Raw genomic sequence first — 17,962 nt, 5'->3', positions numbered from 1 at the left:
ATCCCGGTGCGCTGGCGCTGGTAGATTCCCCTGCAGACGTTAAGTTCTCGCGGGAAGCGGGACGGGGCGGGGCGCTGCGGAGCGCGCGACTCGCTGTCAGTCAGGCGCCTCCGCACTTTCCCGCCCTCGCTGGGTCTGGGCCCCGGGTGGGGCCGCAGTGGTTGCTGGCGCGGGAGATTCCGAAAAACACCATGTCGGTGACGGTCCCGGGCTACTCGCCCAGCTTCAAAAAACCTGCAGAGACGCTGCGTCTCCGGCGAAAGCGGTCCCGAAACACTGCGATTCCTGAAGTAGAAGCCGCCAATTTCCCTGTGGGTCCGGGCGACCTCGGACCCCGCCGCGCCGCGCTGGCTGCCGGCCTCTGCCTTCGCCCTTTCCCCGCGTCCGGAGGCAGGGGCAGAGGCGTCTCCACCGCTTCCCTGCGGAGAAACCCCTTCGCCCGATTGGACAATAGTCCGCGGCCGGCTGTGGGGCCAGAATCCGTCCCCGATCCTACGTGGCCGCTGGCCAGCCCCCAACCGGAGCTGGGGGAATCGGTGAGTGACCCTTCCCCTGCTGTCCGCGCTGAGTCTGCGGTCCCCCGTGCCCATCCCCCGGGGTAGGGCCTTTAATCTGGCTTCATCCTACAAAGGTGACCCTGGAGGAGGCACAGTAGTGGGGCCCGGGAGCTTTCCTGAACCCCCCACCCCGCCCTCCTCTTCCCTCGCCGATTTACTTCTGTGGAAACAGACTTGCCCAGGGTCACACAGCTGGAGGGAGGAACCCGTCTTTCTTCGGAGCCGCGGGGCAGCCCAAACATCTCTGTTTTTCTTGGGCAGATTTCACCTTGCTTAGGATGGTAGCTGTTACCTGCGATGTCAGCATAGTTGACAGCACAGCATTGTTAAAGAGACCTCATTTTACTACTCATCCATCTTCACGAATGATTATCTTCAGAAAGATCCGATCTTTTTGTGTTATTGATGCTGATATTCCAGAATTATCTGGGATGAGTAAAACGTGCTTTTATCCCTGTTTATAGTTTGGGAACTGTAGTTGACATGGCCAACCATAGTCAGCCATCTCTGAAATGCTTGACTGGTGATTAAAAAAAAAAATGAAAGCAAGGGTATTATTATTTTAGATTGATCAGCCAAATCCGATCCAGGGAACAATTAAGACCATTTGAGGTTTTTCTCTGGCAAACAAAATTACTAGCTTCCAACTTTGTTAATCTGCAAATTTTTTGCCAACATCTAGTAACCTTAGTAAGGGGGATATAACTAATCATGTAACTAGTAAAATGGGGCAAAAGAAACTGGCTTCATCAAATTCAGACCCCCTCTCCTATGTGACCCAGTGTTTATGGAGTGGAGACAAGAGATCCTGGTTTCAAATCTGGCCTCAAGACACTTCCTAGCAGTGTGCCCTGGGCAAGTCACTTAACCCCATTGCCTAGCCCTTACTGCTCTTTGACCTTCGAACCAATATAATCGATTCAAAAACAGAAGAAGGTAAGGGCTGTTAAAAAAAAAAAAAAGCCAATATACTTTAAAGTTCTTTCTTAAATGGGTTGAGTATCCAGGGTACTTTGTTCTAGTTGCATGTTAAAATTCTAGTTCATGTCTTAGGAGATAAATAGTTGATCATTTGCATATGGACTAAATAATAATGGTTAAAGGCTGGCAAATATTTTGAGCTACTGAAGCCTTAACTCTAATTTAAGTAATTTATCAAAACTTCTTTCATCTCAGTTTTTAGATTTTAATCAAGAAAATAATGTGACCTGGAAAGAAGAGATTTCTGAAAGAACAACATTTAAGCAATTATCCCCGGTAATGATTTTTAAATGTTAAGACCTAGAATAGAATGTTTTGCCATACACCCAAAATTTTTTTGCCTCTTAATAGTTAATAGCATTTAGCTTTTACGGATATAGAATTTTCTTCTCTCTGTGATCCATCCTCCACACCTGCCAAAATATTCCTAACATTAGGGTCTGGCCATGTCACTCCCCTACTTAGAAAATTTCAGTGTTATCCTATTACCTCTAGAATAGAATATCAGATTCTGTGTAGATGGTCATTTTGTAAATTACCTTTTGGGCCTTATTTCATTAACATTACTCTTTGTCACCTAAACTTGACATTTCATCTCTACATTTGCACAAGATGCCTCATGACCAGATTGCATTCCCTCCTAAGATGTCTCTCAAAGTCCTTATCCATGAAGTTATTATCTCCTGAAACCTTCCCAGATTCTTCTAGTTTACTTTGTTCTCTCCCTTTGTATATTTTATGTTATACTTAGTTGACAAAGCTTTATGGTTGACAGAACCTAAGTCTTTGAGTCAAGAATAGCTGGATTCAGGTCCTGCTTCTGAAACATACTAACTACCAGAATTTTTCTTGTTGCTTCATAGTGCACCTGGAAATTCTTTAAGTTGGGGCAGCTGGGTAGCTCAGTGGATTGAGAGCCAGGCCTAGAGACCGGAGGTCCTAGGTTCAAATCCGGCCTCAGACACTTCCCAGCTTTGTGACCCTGGGCAAGTCACTTGACCCCCATTGCCCACCCTTACCACTCTTCCATCTATGAGCCAATACACAGAAGTTAAGGGTTTTTTTTAAAAAAAAAAAAAAAAGCTCTTTAAGTTATAGATAACCAATTGAGGAAATTCTGAATACCAATGAAATCATATGTCCATATTGACTCCCTTACTCCCAAAGTTGGATTTTCTTTTCTGGGACTAAAGTTGGTCATTGTTTTTACAGTGTTTTAGCTGCATCTGTGTTATTGTGTGTATCATCTTCTTAGGCTCTGTTTATTTGACTCATAGCAATGCATATGTTTTCCTATACTGTGTCTCTTAATAGTCTTTCTGAAAACAGAACTTCTTTCTGTCCTCTTCATTCTTCCCATGCCTTTGTATTATATCCAAAAGTGAGACTATTACAAGTAAACCACATAAAGAGGAAAGGGTAGCATGTCAGGTTAATGGAAGTGATAGAGCTCTATGGATCATTCTGTAAAGGCATCTATTCATTTTACTTTTGCATGCAATTGGGGTGGTTTCAAGGTCAAGAAATAACCAGTTATTTTAGGATGAGGGCACTTAATTTGCACTTACTAGGAATAGCGAATGATTTGTTAGCGATTCTATGTAATGTAGGTAATTTTGAAATTAGCTAATGAAATCTTTAGATTGAAGTTATTTTTCTCATCCTAATTTGTGTTCTTTATTTTTGAAAGACTTCTCATCAACAGCACTCCAAGTATGATATTCCATCCTCAGAAAGTGTTGAGTTTCCTGTGGATTGGAGTATTAAAACTCGCCTCCTTTTTACCTCTTCCCAATCTTTTACCTGGGCAGATCATTTGAAGGCTCAAGAAGAAGCACAAGGCTTTGTCCAACACTGCAGAGCAACAGAAGTTGATCTGCCTGAGAATATACAGGTACTTAATTCTGAAAAAATGAATCAATGTAATGTCCATACAATTCTTTAGGCTCCCTAGATAATGATGTGCTAATTATTGTTCTTCCATAATTGTCATACTTCCTGTTTATCAGGTATTAAGAATTAAAAGTTCTTTTATTTCCCATTATTTTCTGCAAGTCATTTTTTTCTTACTTCAGAATTAACCATCAAATGATTAAGAGATCATAATTGAGAGAATTAGTAAATAAATGTCGAATGGCAAAAATTAGATGTCTTCATTGAATTTAATACTCAGAATTTTGAAAAGAAAGCTTTGAGCAAATAAATGAAGGTCCAAATCAAATCCAAAGGCAGATAAATTATTTCATTGGCTTTATTATATAATTCATACTACAACTATCCACTGAGCCATCTAGCTGCCTCCTAGACTGACTATTTTGAATTAGAATATATTTTTAGAGACACATATTTGAAAATATGGCAATGCTTTTTCTAAACATACTCCCTCACAATAACTCAAAGTAATGTTGTCTAGAAGATGCCCTTGCAAGCTAAATTAGTAGCTACAGATGAATTGCAGTTAAACATATCAGTTATCCTATAAGTTAATAGGGAGGGGCAAATAGGTGACTCAGTGGATAGAGAGCCAGGCCTAGAGTCCAGGGTCTTAAGGTCAATTCTGGCCTGAGATACTTCCTAACTGTGTGACCTTGAGTAAGTCACTTAGCTCCTGTTGTCTAACCCTTACTTCTCTTCTGCCTTAGAACTGATGCTCAATAAGGTTTTGTTGTTTGTTTGTTTTTTATTTTAAGTAAATGGGGAGCACTGAGGTCCTTTAAAACCTTTTTGTTTATGTACTATTTAAAATATTCCTTTTGTGTTATTTTCTCAGTATTCATTCACATTACATAGGAATGGTTTGCTTAAATAATAATGAAACTGTAGCTTAGCCCTTACATAAATTAATCTCAAATTAAAAATTAGTAAAGTTTTACTATAAATAGGAAATGGGAGCATTGTGGTACAAGGAATGGCAAAAACTGGTCTTAAGATCAAGAACTGCTTTAGATCTTGCCTTGTCTTAGCTTGGTGAATTTGGACAAGTCAATTAGCCTCTTTATTATCACAGACAACTCTCTAAGACTATAAACTATAGAGAAGGTGCCAGTCTTAAATTAGTAGAGGAAGTTTCTCACCAGGAATTTCTTAAACAAATGAAATACTTTTATTAATCATCATCAGAGGGAGTTGTATTGAATTGTGTGACTTGAAAATGTCCCTTTGGGGGGGGCAGCTGAGTAGCTCAGGGGATTGACAGCTAGGCCTAGGGACAGGAGGTTCTGGTTTCAAATCTGGGCCTCAAACACCTCCTAGCTGTGTAACCCTGGACAAATCACTTAGCCCCCATTGCCTAGCCCTTACCAATTTTCTGCCTTGAAACTAATACATAGTATTGATTCTAAGATGGAAGGTGAGGGTTTGAAGGAAAGAATAAAAAAAAAAAATGTCCTTTTCATGAAACCTAGGTACCTAGAGGAGCTAAAAGTTAAGTGTTAAAATTTTCACTGTATTGTAGGAGCCACGCACTAATCCTTACATATTTTAGGACCCACGTCTTTCTGCTGAACTTCGTTGTGCATTCCAGCAGAACCTTATTTATTGGCTTCATCCCTCTCTGCCATGGTTACAACTTTTCCCACGTATTGGAGCTGACAGAAAAATAGCTGGAAAAACAAGCCCTTGGTCAAATGATGAGGAACTACAACAAATTTTAATGAGTGAATGGTAAAATCAGTGAAATAATTTCTAAATTAAATTATTAACTCTTATTATTCCGTTGTATTTAACATATAGAATTATATAATAACCAAATCACCTTATTCCTAGTTAAAAATTTTCACAGACATTAATTCAAGCTTGTTTTTCATATAAAAATAAATTTAACATGCCGATCTTTTTAATCAGATTTTTCTAATACTTTAATCAAGGGCATTTACTGAAAACCTGCTGTGTACCAGTCAGTGAGCAAGATTATGGGGATACATTCTAAAACATGTCTTATATTTCTAATCACCATGTCTTATATGCAGGATGATGGTGATAGTTGCGCATGTTTTCCAAGCTCTCTTCTTTGTATTACTTGCTGATCTTTATTTTGTTTTCTCTTCTGTGTGCATTTAAAAATATATTAGAGGTAGCTGGGTAGCTGAGTGGATATAGAAGCAAACTTGGAGACAGGAGATCATAGGTTCAGATCTAGCCTCAGAGACTGCCTAGCTATGTAAACTTGGGCAAGTCACTTAACCCCAATTGCCTAGCCCTTACCACTCTTCTGCCTTAGAAGTGATAATGCAGTATCATTTCTTAGACAGAATTTTTAAAAGAATAATGTGACCTTCCTTTTTTTTTTATTTTTTTTATTTTTGGTAACCTCATCGTTGACCTTTTCAGAAGTTCTATAACTCTCCTCACTCCACACTCCCATTGAAAAAAAGAAAAAGAAAGCCCTTTAATCACATATGCTTAATCAGTCAAAACAAATTCTTTACCTTGGCCATGTCCAAAAATGTACATGTAATTCTGCATGTCCCTTGACTTTATCATCTCTCTATCACAAGGTGGGTAGCATGTTTTATCTCTGGACCTTTGGGTCATTTCATTCTTTTATGGTTTTTATAGTTTTGTTCTACAAATTATTCTCCTTGTCCTACCCATTTCACCCTTAATCATTTCAAGTCTTCAAGGTTTCTTTTAAATTGTCCCTTTCATCATTTCTTATGACTCAATAATAATTTCACATGTCATTATTTGTTTAACCATCCTTCAACTGACTGACACCCCCTTATTTTCCATTTCTTTGCTACCATAAAAAGAGCTACTTCAAAAGTTTTGTATATTCGAGTCTTTTTCTTTATCTTTCAATCTCTTTGTAGTAGCCTTAGTAAGGGGAGTCCTAGGTCAAGAGTTATGCAGATTTTAGTGACTTTGGGGTTTCACATCAAATTGTTTCCAGAATGACTTCCAAATTCACTGCTCTACCCACGATGTATTTTCATAATTGATTTCCTAGAACTCCTCCAACAAATTGTCGTTTTCCTTTGTGATTTTTGCATTTCTCTTTTTGTTAGTGCTTTTTTTTCTAAGACTTAGTAGCTTATATTTCTTTTTTTGAGGATGTATGGCTTATGTCTTCTTACCTCTTAATCACCAGAGAGCTAGTGCAACATATTATTTTCAAAGTTGTTTTGCTTTTCTAGTTTTCCCACTGACCTTTATTCTTTTAGATCCTCTGAGGAAGTGGCTCATCTATTTGAATCAGTTTCTTATATATTAAGGATACTAGACTTTAATAGATAAACATGTTGCAGAGATTTTTTTCCCAGTTGGCTGTTTCCCTTCTAATTCTAACTGCATTCATTTTGTTTGTGCAAAAAACTTTCAATTTCATTTTATCATAATTGTCCATTTTATCAACTTTATCCTCCCTTTGGTCAAGAACTCTTCCTTTTTTCCAAAGTTACAATGTATACTTCCTTCTTTGCTACTTTAGGTTATTTAGGATAACTTAAATATAATCAATTATAATTTAAACGATAACTTAAACTTATGTGAACATCTATATCTGGGTAATGCATGCATGGAGCTGTATATAATGTGTGAGATTTAGACTTAATTTCTGCCCAGTGACTTTCTAGTTTCCCTAAGGAGTTTCTATCATTATAGTAAGTGAGTCCTTGCCATAGGAGATTGGGTCTGTGCTACTATCTATCGTCCTTTGTCCTTTGAGCTCTTCGACTGATTGATGACTGCATTGTTTAACCAGTAGTTTTGAAAATTGATTACTTCAAAGTATTGTTTGAGGTCTGGTACTGCTGGCCCCCTTTTGACTTATTTTATTTCTATTTATGTTCTATTCATTTCAAAGCACATCTAACATTTAATGAGTGGGGTTGCTCAAAAAAAAATTGATTCACCCAAGTCAGTTTTTCTACTTATAGCTTTGGTAGAATGTTTGGCTTGAAAAGTGCTAGCACTACAAGCTAAAAATCTGAGGACCATGAACTAGGAACTTGTTTCATTACATGACTGAGTTGCTTCATTTAACTAACTCGGAATCATTTAATCATTCCTTCCCTAAACTCCTGTTTTTGCAAGAATCACAAATGAACTAGATAGATAGAAAGCTATTTATCTCTGTGAAATATAGACTGGTAATTCTATCCCAGAGGTAATTCTTAAGTCACCTAACATTTCTAGGTTTCTATCTTCTTTCCTATAAAAAAGACTTATCCTAGATTGCTAGAAGATCTCTTAAGATCTCTTTCACCTCTAAAATACTATGACTTTTCCTTAGGTATCTCTTTTATTTCAGCAGCAGTTTAAAACCTTTTTTCTTCAAGTGTTCAATAAATGTTTACTTTACTCAGTTCCTTTAAGTTGGGTTTGAGTATCAGTGTAGTAATTCAAAGAGAAGACTCTGCAATTGTTTTTGTTAACCTTGAAACTTAATTTAAGGGTGGAGTGCAAGAGCCCATTTGCTTAGATTTTTTTTTTTTAAGTTTTAAATGGATGGTTTAAAATAAACACTGGAGGTTTTGTGATATCTAAGTTTCATAGTAAAAGTTGTTGTTGTTTTTTTTTAATTTGTAGGTCCATCAGCTTCACTTCTTTATATAATCTACTGAAGACAAAACTTTGTCCCTATTTCTATGTTTGTACCTATCAATTTACTGTGCTGTTTCGTGCAGCAGGGCTAGCAGGAAATGATGTAATTACAGCTGTCTTGTCACCCACTACCAGAGGCTTAAGAGAAGCTATGAAAAATGAAGGTAAATGTACCTTTTTTTCATTAGCTTCAGAAGCAACATACAGTATTTTCTCACTAAATATAGATGTTTTTCTAAAATGTTGTTTGTAAAATGAAGGATAATTGCCTTATTTATAGGAAGGCTTTTTGTCTTTTCTGGTATTTTAAATTATTGTTTATATTATAAGCTTTAAGATTCTCTACTTTCTTCAGGCTTTCTGCAAAATAATCTGTGTGCTAGCTTACAGAAGATGAAATCTGTTGTAATGAAAATCGTTGTGATACTATAGTTGAAATGTAAGGTGTTTGCCTACTTTCCTTAAAGTAGGTAAAGCAACATAGATTTATTAAAATAAAATAAAATTTGGCTGCTGCTCTTGCTTTTCCTGCCCAGGAATTGAATTTTCTTTGCCTTTAATAAAAGAAAATGGTCAACGGAAGCAAAAAGCATCTGAGACAAATTTACATGAAGAAGAGTATAAGACAGAACCAGAAGAGTATGTAATTAATATAATTTTGATGAACTATAAGCCCAATATCTTAATTTTGTGGAATTGTTAGTTGTATAAATAAGAACCTTAAACTAAATATCATACATTCCTAGGGAACAACTTATTAGTGATGAGGATGAAGAGGAAAGTTTTTCCTGGTTGGAAGAGATGGGTGTACAGGATAAGATAAGAAAACCAGACATCACTCTCAAGCTGTATCCTTTTAATTTTGGCTATTCATGTTATGAGTACTTAATTTTTTTCCATTCAGCTCAAAAATTAATTAACTTTAATGCAGTTTTGTTTAAGTATAAAGGTATCACTTCAAAACCATTCTAGATCTCCATTTGAAAATGCAATGAAACTCAATGAACTTTCCATACTTGACTAAGCCATTCCTCTTTCGGACACATGCCCTCAAAGAAGTCAGAGAGAAATAACAGTATTTTTTGCAATATTCATAAGAACACTTTTTGAGAGCAAAAAAAATATGAACAAAGTGGATACCTATGTATTGGAAATGGTTAAAAACATGATGGTATAGAAATATAACCATTTTGTTCTCCAAAATAAGGATTCTATGTCCTAGTCCTTCTATAACCCCTCCAAAATTGACTGTTCCAATTTTTTTTTTAACAATTTTTTGTTAGTTTGAGGTTGTTTTGATTTGCATTTCTCTTATACTTAGTGATTTGGAGCATTCTTTGCCATCCTTGTAAAAGCTTTCCATTCTTCTGAGAACTCTATGATCCTTGAAAAATTCTTGTTTTATACTTTTTTAGTAGCTGGAAGTGACTCAAGGTAGTTGAAACATAAAATAAGTAAAATAAAAATTTGAAAACACAGACTTTTGACCCTACAATCAGATTCTAAACAAAATTAAAACTGAAAAAAGTACTTAGATCAATTGATACCTTTCAATATTGATTAGTTAGTTATTTGTTACATAACAAGATTATTGTGAGAAATCTTAAATAATGATGTATTTTTTTTATTTTTACCTCAACGAGGTAAAAAAATAACTATTATGGTTGATGGTTAAATTACTGAATATTACAATTGACCCTATCTGATGCCATTTCTACTTTTAAGATCCAGACGTAGTGACTCCCTGTCACTGTTGGGGAAAATTGTTTGTAACAGAAATCTTAGATCATCTTGATTATTTTTCATCCATTTGTTGTCCTCCTTTAATTTCTTCCCTAAATACCCTTGGGATCATCTAGCTTTACTAACACATGAAGAATTTGTAAACTTGTTTTTCTTTCACCACTTCTCACTTTCATATTATGTGGTAATCTTCTACCCATAAAATTACACAAATTATTTTACATTCTACACTCATATTGTCTTGGGTTGCCATATTCACTTGTCAAGGAGATATAACGTTTTTTATCTAAGTGGATTTCTAGCCTCCTGACCTTTTCATTGTGGCAACTGATTTGTACCAGTTAATCTTGTTTCAAGAAATGGTAGTCTTCTATGTTGGTGTGTTTTCATCCACTTTCCATTTTAATTTCATACCATTTCTTCTTTTTCCTCTTCTCTGATTATATATTTTTATATTTTTCTCTCCAAGGTGATGATCTTAATTCCACATTAAAAACAAAAAAGGTCAGTATCAGTGAAAAATGTTAAAGACCCCATAGTAAGGATACTATATTGACAAAGAGGATGGAAAGAGGCTTGGATGTTAGAGAAAGTTATATTAACATCCCAAAAAACATCCCAAAAAATGTTTAGGTTTTTTCACCGAGAGTGGTTAGAATTTGCAGGATTTGGACCTTTTTCTTTCACTGGTGTGACCTATTCTGTGTGTGGACAGCCAACTTGTCCCTAATTTCTACTTTTAGATTAAGTGACTTGCCATTTGAATGCTTCAGTCATAAGCATTTATTAAGCACCTAATGTGTCCAAGCTCTGGGGATGCAAGTACAAAGAGTGAAACAATACCTATTTTCAAGGAACTCATGTCACCAATTTATGTCAAAAACAGAACTTGACTAGGTTTTCTTTAATACATCATACTTCCTCTTAAGTATGGTTTAGTAATTGAAACTTATAGGAAACTTTATATTCCCTTTTGGTAAAACAAGTATTTAACAAAGGATGGCATAACTAATGTTAAATTTAACTTATGTAGCATTAAATATTACTGGATTCAGCTCCTTCTAAAGAAGAGCTAATCAATTCACAGCAGAATCATGCCATCTACACTAAAAACATGAAAGAAAAAAGATATATGTACATGTAAATTGAAGAGGTGAACTAAAATTTGTTATGATTGAACTAGCTTAAGCAATTCTCACTTTGCAGTGATGATAGCATCCTAGATGCAGTAATAAGGAAACTGGAATACTCCATCATAGCAGACTTTTAGGTAGGTATTTGAGGTAATCAGGTTGCTTTACATATCTTAATTGATCTGTAAACATCTCAGTGAGAGGTAGGTGGTATTATCCCTTTTTTACCAAAGAGGAAACTGAGGCTAAGTTTAAGTGACTTTCCCAAGGTTGCACATATTAAGTGTGATTCAGGACTATATCTCATTTTTTAAATATAAATTTTAAATGACTTTATTCCTAAATAATTTACATGACTTGAAGAGTGTTGAAGACACTGGATTCTTCAGATCTTTGAAATAATAAACAGCTAAGAAAAAGTCAGCCAAATGACTGATAGCATATTGAAGTACCACCATTAAATACCTTCTAGGAAAAGACAAAAAATGTTTCATATTTGTTCCCTTGCCCCCAAAGATTAGTCATAATTATAATTAATCTTAACCATATTTTTAGTGTGATTTTCATTTACATTATTATGAGGATTTTGTATATAGTTCCGTCTATTCTGCATCAATTTTTATAAGTCTTTTCAGGTTTCTTTTTATGATGTTCCTCAGCACAATACTATTACCTCAGATGCATGTGTCATTTGTTCAGTGGTTTCCCCAATCAGTAAGCACCCTCTTTGTTTCTAGGTTTTTGCTACCACAAAGTGATGATATTAATATTTTGGTATATATGAAACCTTTTAGTCTTTGATCTGGCCCATCTAGGCTCAAATTCAAATTTCTTTTTAAGGTTTACATATGGACTTAGAGGTTCTTCTATAATTGTAGATTTGAAAAGCATGCATTTTGAAGAAAATAGCAAATATCGTGAAAATGTGCATCTTTACATGAAAAGAGATTAGACAGTATATCAGTAATATAAAGATTGCATAGAAAAGTTTATGGGTACAAACAACAGCAGAGTCCTTTATTATATTCCTTGCCCTTCTTAATAGGAAAGAAAAAGATGAGTATTTTCAAAAGATTAAAATAACAGTTCATACATCAAAGAAAGGAAGACTAGAGATGGTCAAAATCATAATGAAATGACAAGAAAATGGAAAAAGAAATGGTTAAATTGATTTTTTTTTAAACCCTTGTACTTCGGTGTATTGTCTCATAGGTGGAAGATTGGTAAGGGTGGGCAATGGGGGTCAAGTGACTTGCCCAGGGTCACACAGCTGGGAAGTAGCTGAAGCCGGGTTTGAACCTAGGACCTCCTGTCTCTAGGCCTGACTCTCACTCCACTGAGCTACCCAGCTGCCCCTAAATTGATTTTTAAAAACAGGCATGTATTTTTAAGTTATCAGTAAGACAAAATAAATAATTAGCAAAATGTTTTAAATGTTCCTTTAATACTTAATAAGATATCAGATAACTGTAGATTACAATCCTTACTTCCTATTTTTCTTTCTTTCTTCTATTTTTCTTCTCCCATAAAACCTTTAGAATTTATCCAGTACAGTGAGATGCTTTCTTTTTGCATGGGTACCAGTACAGCACTCTGCTATCCCATCTTTTATCCTCTGATAACAATTTAATAAATGCTATTCTTGCATTAGTTGGTAATATATTATAACCTATGTACAACTATATTATTTCTCCCCATTGCCTTTTGGAATACCTAACAATTTTTATTCTTCAGAATTGTGTTCTAAGATTTGCAGGCATATCATAATACAGTAAAATGCTGACATTAAAAAAGATGAATTTTTATGTCCAGGAACAGTTTGAGATTGGTGAATAAAAATGCTGCACTACTTCCCAAACACAGTATTATCTATTCTCTAGACCTGTCTCATTATCTATCTGAAGCACCTGCCTAAAATAGATTTGCAGTAAACTGCCCATCAAACTTTAGTATCATAGTCTAATCAGGGTTGATTCTTTCTTGATTTAATTTTTTTTCTGTGTAGGTTATGGTGATCTCTTCGGTGATTCCATATACCATTAATGTCAACCAATGCAAATACTAAAGACTTTGCCCCAAAATCAAAGATAAGAAAGATTATTCATTTTAATTGGACATTATTTTTAAAATAGTAAATATGAACAGAAGGTTAGGGAAATAAGTATAGTCAATGAAAGGATAAAATACATTTGCAGGTGATATGTCTGTAAGATCCAAAAGGATCAACCAAAAAATTGAGGTAATGTAAATCCAGGCAAAAATTTTTTGCTTTTTTATATCATCAAAATCTGAGGAATGATAAATAACAGTGATTTAAATGTATCAGGTACTTTCACACTAAATTAAGAAGTTACCATTGAAATCGAAGATGTTAAAATAGTTTTAGTAAGAACTTAATAATTGGAGAATATCTACTCAGCATAATTAGGTTAAGGCAATATAACAAAAATATTAATAGGTCCCAAATTTTTTTATCGATTTGGTACAAAGTAACTACTGAGTGATGAAGAGTAATTATATAATGTATGGGTGTGTGTGTGTGTGTGTGTTTTAAGCAAGATTAGTAAGAGAATAGGTTATGATGGAGATCCAAGAAAGCAATATTAGAATGACAAAGGTTTTAAGTATAAAGCACGAACTAAAAACAAAACACTTTTATGGGATCATAGAGCAAGTAATTTTTAAGTTTATATTTTTCTTTTCATCAGAATTGAGTAGTTTTTCTGAGAGGGTATTTTAGATGATTTAGTTTTTTCATATTTCAGATATTTAGGATTGCTTTTCATTAATAATTAAGATAAATAAGATTCCAACAATGAACATAGGTACCTTGAGAGCCTTAATTGAAAAAATTAAGGCCCTTTTCTTTGAGTTTCATGGCATTGAGAATTTGGCTATAGGACCCTGAGCAAATCATTTAATCACTGCCTCAGCTGTATTTTTCTCAACTGTAAAATGGAGATAAATAATAGTATCTACCTCCTACATGTGAAAAAATATTTGTAATTTGTGGCACAATACCTAGCACCTAGTAGGTACTTAAAACCTTGTTCCCTTCCATCTTCCCCCATTCTGTTCTCAAAAGCTCTTCTTGATATCCTCTCCCCTTCTCTTCTCCTTTACCTTAGTCTCTAATATAGTGTGATCCCTTTTCACCAAGACCAATTCCTCTGTCCACGCTCATCTCCCCATAAATTTCCACTGCTTTCTCCCAAATCCTCCCTTTCTAAGTACTCTATTTGCTGCAGACTCCTTCTTTGCCTCTATAAAGATGCCTACATATCCTCCATGAAAAAGACTCAACCATACCATTCTTTTATAGCCAGATTGCTAGAAATATCTGCCTTTGTTTTGTCTGATTCTCATCTCAAACCTTTGACTTTTTATTTCATTGATAAACTGAAACTTTTCTCCAAACTTGCCCGTAATTTCTTAAATTTAATAATCCTTTGTCAATCCTCTTTGTTTACACTGTACATCCTTTAAAAACCATTGAATACTATCTCTTCCTCAAAAACCTGAATACTAATCCTCTCCTCTTTGTGGGTTTTCATAACACTCTTCTCAGATCTTCTAGCTCTTTGTTTACTTTGTTCTTGCTAGTTCATCGTTCGTACATCTCGCCTTCCTGGCTATACACAGAATCGTTTTGTCTTTTCCCTCTCAGGGGTCCCTTTGTTCCCATGAAGTCCGTTTTCCTTCCATGTAGATGACTCAGACCTATCCAGCCTTTGGTTCTCTTCTGAGTTGCAGTCCCCCACCACCAACTGCCTATTGAACATTAGGACTAGATGTCTATATAGGCATCTCCCTGCCTTAGCCACCGAGATTTGCAATCCTGGAGTTTTCCCTCTTCCTTAATGCAGTCCTTCCTATATGCAGTCCTTTGCCAGATTTTAATTCATTCTCCATCACACCTCTTCCATCCTTTCCGTTTTCTCCATTCATAGCCACATTAGTTCTATCCTTCATCACCTTGGGCCTATACTATTATAATAGCCTCATTGGCCTTCATGCAGTCGTTTTACTCCATTCTCTATGTGCTGCTCAAAAAAATATCATATTCCTAGATCCATGACTTCCCTCAAAAAGCTCCTGTTGCTTATTAGATAAAAATCCAGTTTGGCGTCTTCCCAATCTGCTTACAGCCCACGTTTCTACACAGTAGTGCCCATTTACATACACACTTCAGCCAAAATGACCAACTTGGTCTTCTAATAGATGACTACATCTTCCGACTCTGTTTAGGCTGTCCCCTATTGCTTAGAGCAGCATTGGCGAACCTTTTAGATATCATGTGCCCAAACCACCTTCAAGCTGCCTATGAGCCCCCACCCACCCCATTACCTGAGGAAGTGCTCCCAATGGGTGGAGGGTCCAGGCAAGTGAATATTGTCCTCTGGCTTCCTCACATGGCACATGGGGGCGCCAGCATAGGCCTAGAATATATTCTTTACTCATCTGAGTCAGAATTCCATGCTTCCTTCAGTGTTCTTTTCTGCCACCACCTTCCCCTTAATCCCCCTTAATTGCTTTGTTTCATTCCTTGTCCAGGTTTCCTCAGTATCTAGTATTGCCTTACACATAGTAGAAGCTTAATATTTACTGACTGCATATTTCCTCTTCCCACCAGTTTTTGTCTTTATATGATTAATAACTGCTTGTGGAACAAGAAGCAAACCTTTGTTCCTAATGTAAAAGTGAAGACACCAATTCAGAATTGGGATTGCTGTTTCGTGTATTTTAACAATTTCCTTGACTGAGTGACATTAGTCGAAAAGAGAAAAATGAAGTGCAGCTGGATCACAGGCCTGAGTCTGTTGTCCTGGTGAAAGGCATCAACACCTTTACACTGCTAAACTTCTTGATAAATTGCAAGAGTTTAGTTGCTACCTCAGGTCCTCAGGCAGGACTCCCACCAACACTATTGTCTCCAGTAGCATTCCGAGGTGCCACAATGCAAATGCTCAAGGTAAAAAAAAAAAATATATATATATATATATATATATATCAATCTTTGATTCTTTTGCTAGTTTCTTTTCCATTATTAACACCCCTTTACTTTTGGGGGCCTTTGTAATGTCATCCAATGTTTTTGAGAGATTTTGCAACAAAAATAATATAAACCCTATTCTGAAGAGGGTTGAAAATCCTCATGTAAAATATTTATAATAAGAGGGAGAAGGGCTTTATCGCCTTGTCATTTACTTTAGAAAAATTAAGCTTCATTTTTACTCTTACTTTCTCATCTGTAAAGGTAAAATGACCAAGGAAACTTTAGAGAACACTTATGGGAAGACAAAAAACATGAATCGTTGACTTAGTTCCATCTGGGTTGGTATGAAAGAGGGTATTCCAAAAATATGCTTTCTTACAGCAATGTCCAGTTAAAAAATGGGAATTATACTTGTTTTCTTCTCTTTTCATATTAGAGGAATGGAACATTAAAAGAGGAAAGGCTCCACCCCAAGTTGTATGATCTTACCCCATTTTCCTTTTTTTTCAACCTCTACCTAGGCACGAACAGTGAATGTGAAGACACCAGTTTATTCTGGTTATAAAGATCAATTTAGTTTGGAGATTACAGGCCCTATCATGCCTCATTCTCTGCATTCATTGACTATGCTGCTCAAATCTGCACAGAAAGGATCTTTTTCAGCAAGATTATATACTCATGAACCAACATCTGTATTTAACACGTGTACTCAAGTGGAAAAAATACCACATAAGGCAAGTAGACTATTTAATTTTCGAAGAATTCAAGTTATTCCAAAATGGAGGAAGTTCCAAGGTGAAACTGTAAAGGCGGCTAGAGGAATTGAGTAATGTCAGAGAATGCCAACCTGTGATTAATTGGAGTATAACTCCTTGAATTTATTCACCTAGTAATTGTCCTTTAACCATTTCTGATTATTGCCTAGGGAGATTGTATATAAAGAATAAATGTTAAAACAGTTCCTGCTGCCCATACCTTGACTTCAGCTCCCTGGGTGGGGGAGGGGGGGGTTGCTGCCTTAAATTATTTGAATTCCCAGTATTCTACTAATTTGGATACTAAAGACTACCTTCTATGTTTAAAACATCTCAAGAATACTTGCTTCCTAAAGGATATAATTCTGAAATTCAACTTCTTTTGAGCTTTTCTGACTGATGCACAGTGTGGCATTCACAAAACTTTTAAATATCTGAAACCTTTGACTAAATAATTATGTTTTACTAAGTGTGTGATTGTGATATTAGAGAGAATTCCTAGTTGAAAATTTCTATAGTGGCCAATATTTCTTTTTTAATAAGCATTAAATTTTTACAGGAAGTCGTTCAAAAGGAGCTTGCTAATTGTGGACTACACCTTAAAACTCTAAGTCAACTTACTCAGTTACCAATACTAGAAAAATCATCTTTACGATTCATGGAAATGGATAATTACATTTGTAATTGGAGGTCATGAAACAAGTGGAACAAGATTAACTCAACTTTTAAGAAACATCTTTCCAAAATGAAACATTCTAAAGAAACTTCCCTGTTTAAAAGCGCTTATCTCAGGGTTTATAAGAAAGGAACAAGTAAACATTCCAAATCTTATTTGCAACAGGTTTGTGTAGCAGGGTGATTAATCTAACCCTTGTGGAAAAATGTAATATAGACATTTCACTTCCTAGTCTGACCATAAAGCCAAATGTGAAGAAATATTTTGTTTGGCCATGATAGATGTAGTCTGAAAGTGCCCTTTGGTGTAATGGCATTCTAAGAAACTACCTCTTAATGCATTTTTGATTGAGGACTCTTAAATACCCAAAATAATTTCATAAATTGTTTTTATTAACACTAATAATTTTCAACCCTAGAAAATTTAATGAAAGGTTTTTCTATAATTTATGCCAAAGGATCTGTTTGTGAGATAAATTTCATTATAGTTAAAGCAGCATTTAGAATAGTTTATGTAAAGATATAGTTGATGTGTTTAAAAGTATGTTTTTTAAAATAAAGTTATTTTCATTCCAGTGG

General features: G+C 35.6%; 1 protein-coding gene across 2 annotated transcripts; it reads left to right on the top strand.

The window, feature by feature from the left end:
* The first annotated feature begins 94 nt into the window (after window positions 1-94).
* On the top strand, window positions 95-17,933 carry DONSON (DNA replication fork stabilization factor DONSON). Of its 2 annotated transcripts, none has more exons than XM_044670227.1 (10): window positions 95-536; window positions 1,734-1,814; window positions 3,229-3,432; window positions 5,023-5,201; window positions 8,067-8,245; window positions 8,618-8,699; window positions 8,828-8,929; window positions 15,731-15,929; window positions 16,475-16,687; window positions 17,268-17,933. In XM_044670227.1, exons 1-10 carry the CDS (start codon window positions 192-194, stop codon window positions 17,403-17,405), a joined length of 1,722 nt encoding a protein of 573 aa, XP_044526162.1. In that variant the 5' UTR covers window positions 95-191; the 3' UTR covers window positions 17,406-17,933. The 2 variants fall into 2 exon arrangements, with proteins under 2 accessions (XP_044526162.1, XP_044526161.1); XM_044670226.1 differs by having other exon boundaries at window positions 8,618-8,720.
* Window positions 17,934-17,962: the final 29 nt, after the last annotated feature.

This window comes from Gracilinanus agilis, chromosome 3 (genome assembly GCF_016433145.1).
Source record: "Gracilinanus agilis isolate LMUSP501 chromosome 3, AgileGrace, whole genome shotgun sequence".
Taxonomy (NCBI): domain Eukaryota; kingdom Metazoa; phylum Chordata; class Mammalia; order Didelphimorphia; family Didelphidae; genus Gracilinanus; species Gracilinanus agilis.
This window is presented reverse-complemented; position numbering and strand designations above follow the sequence as displayed.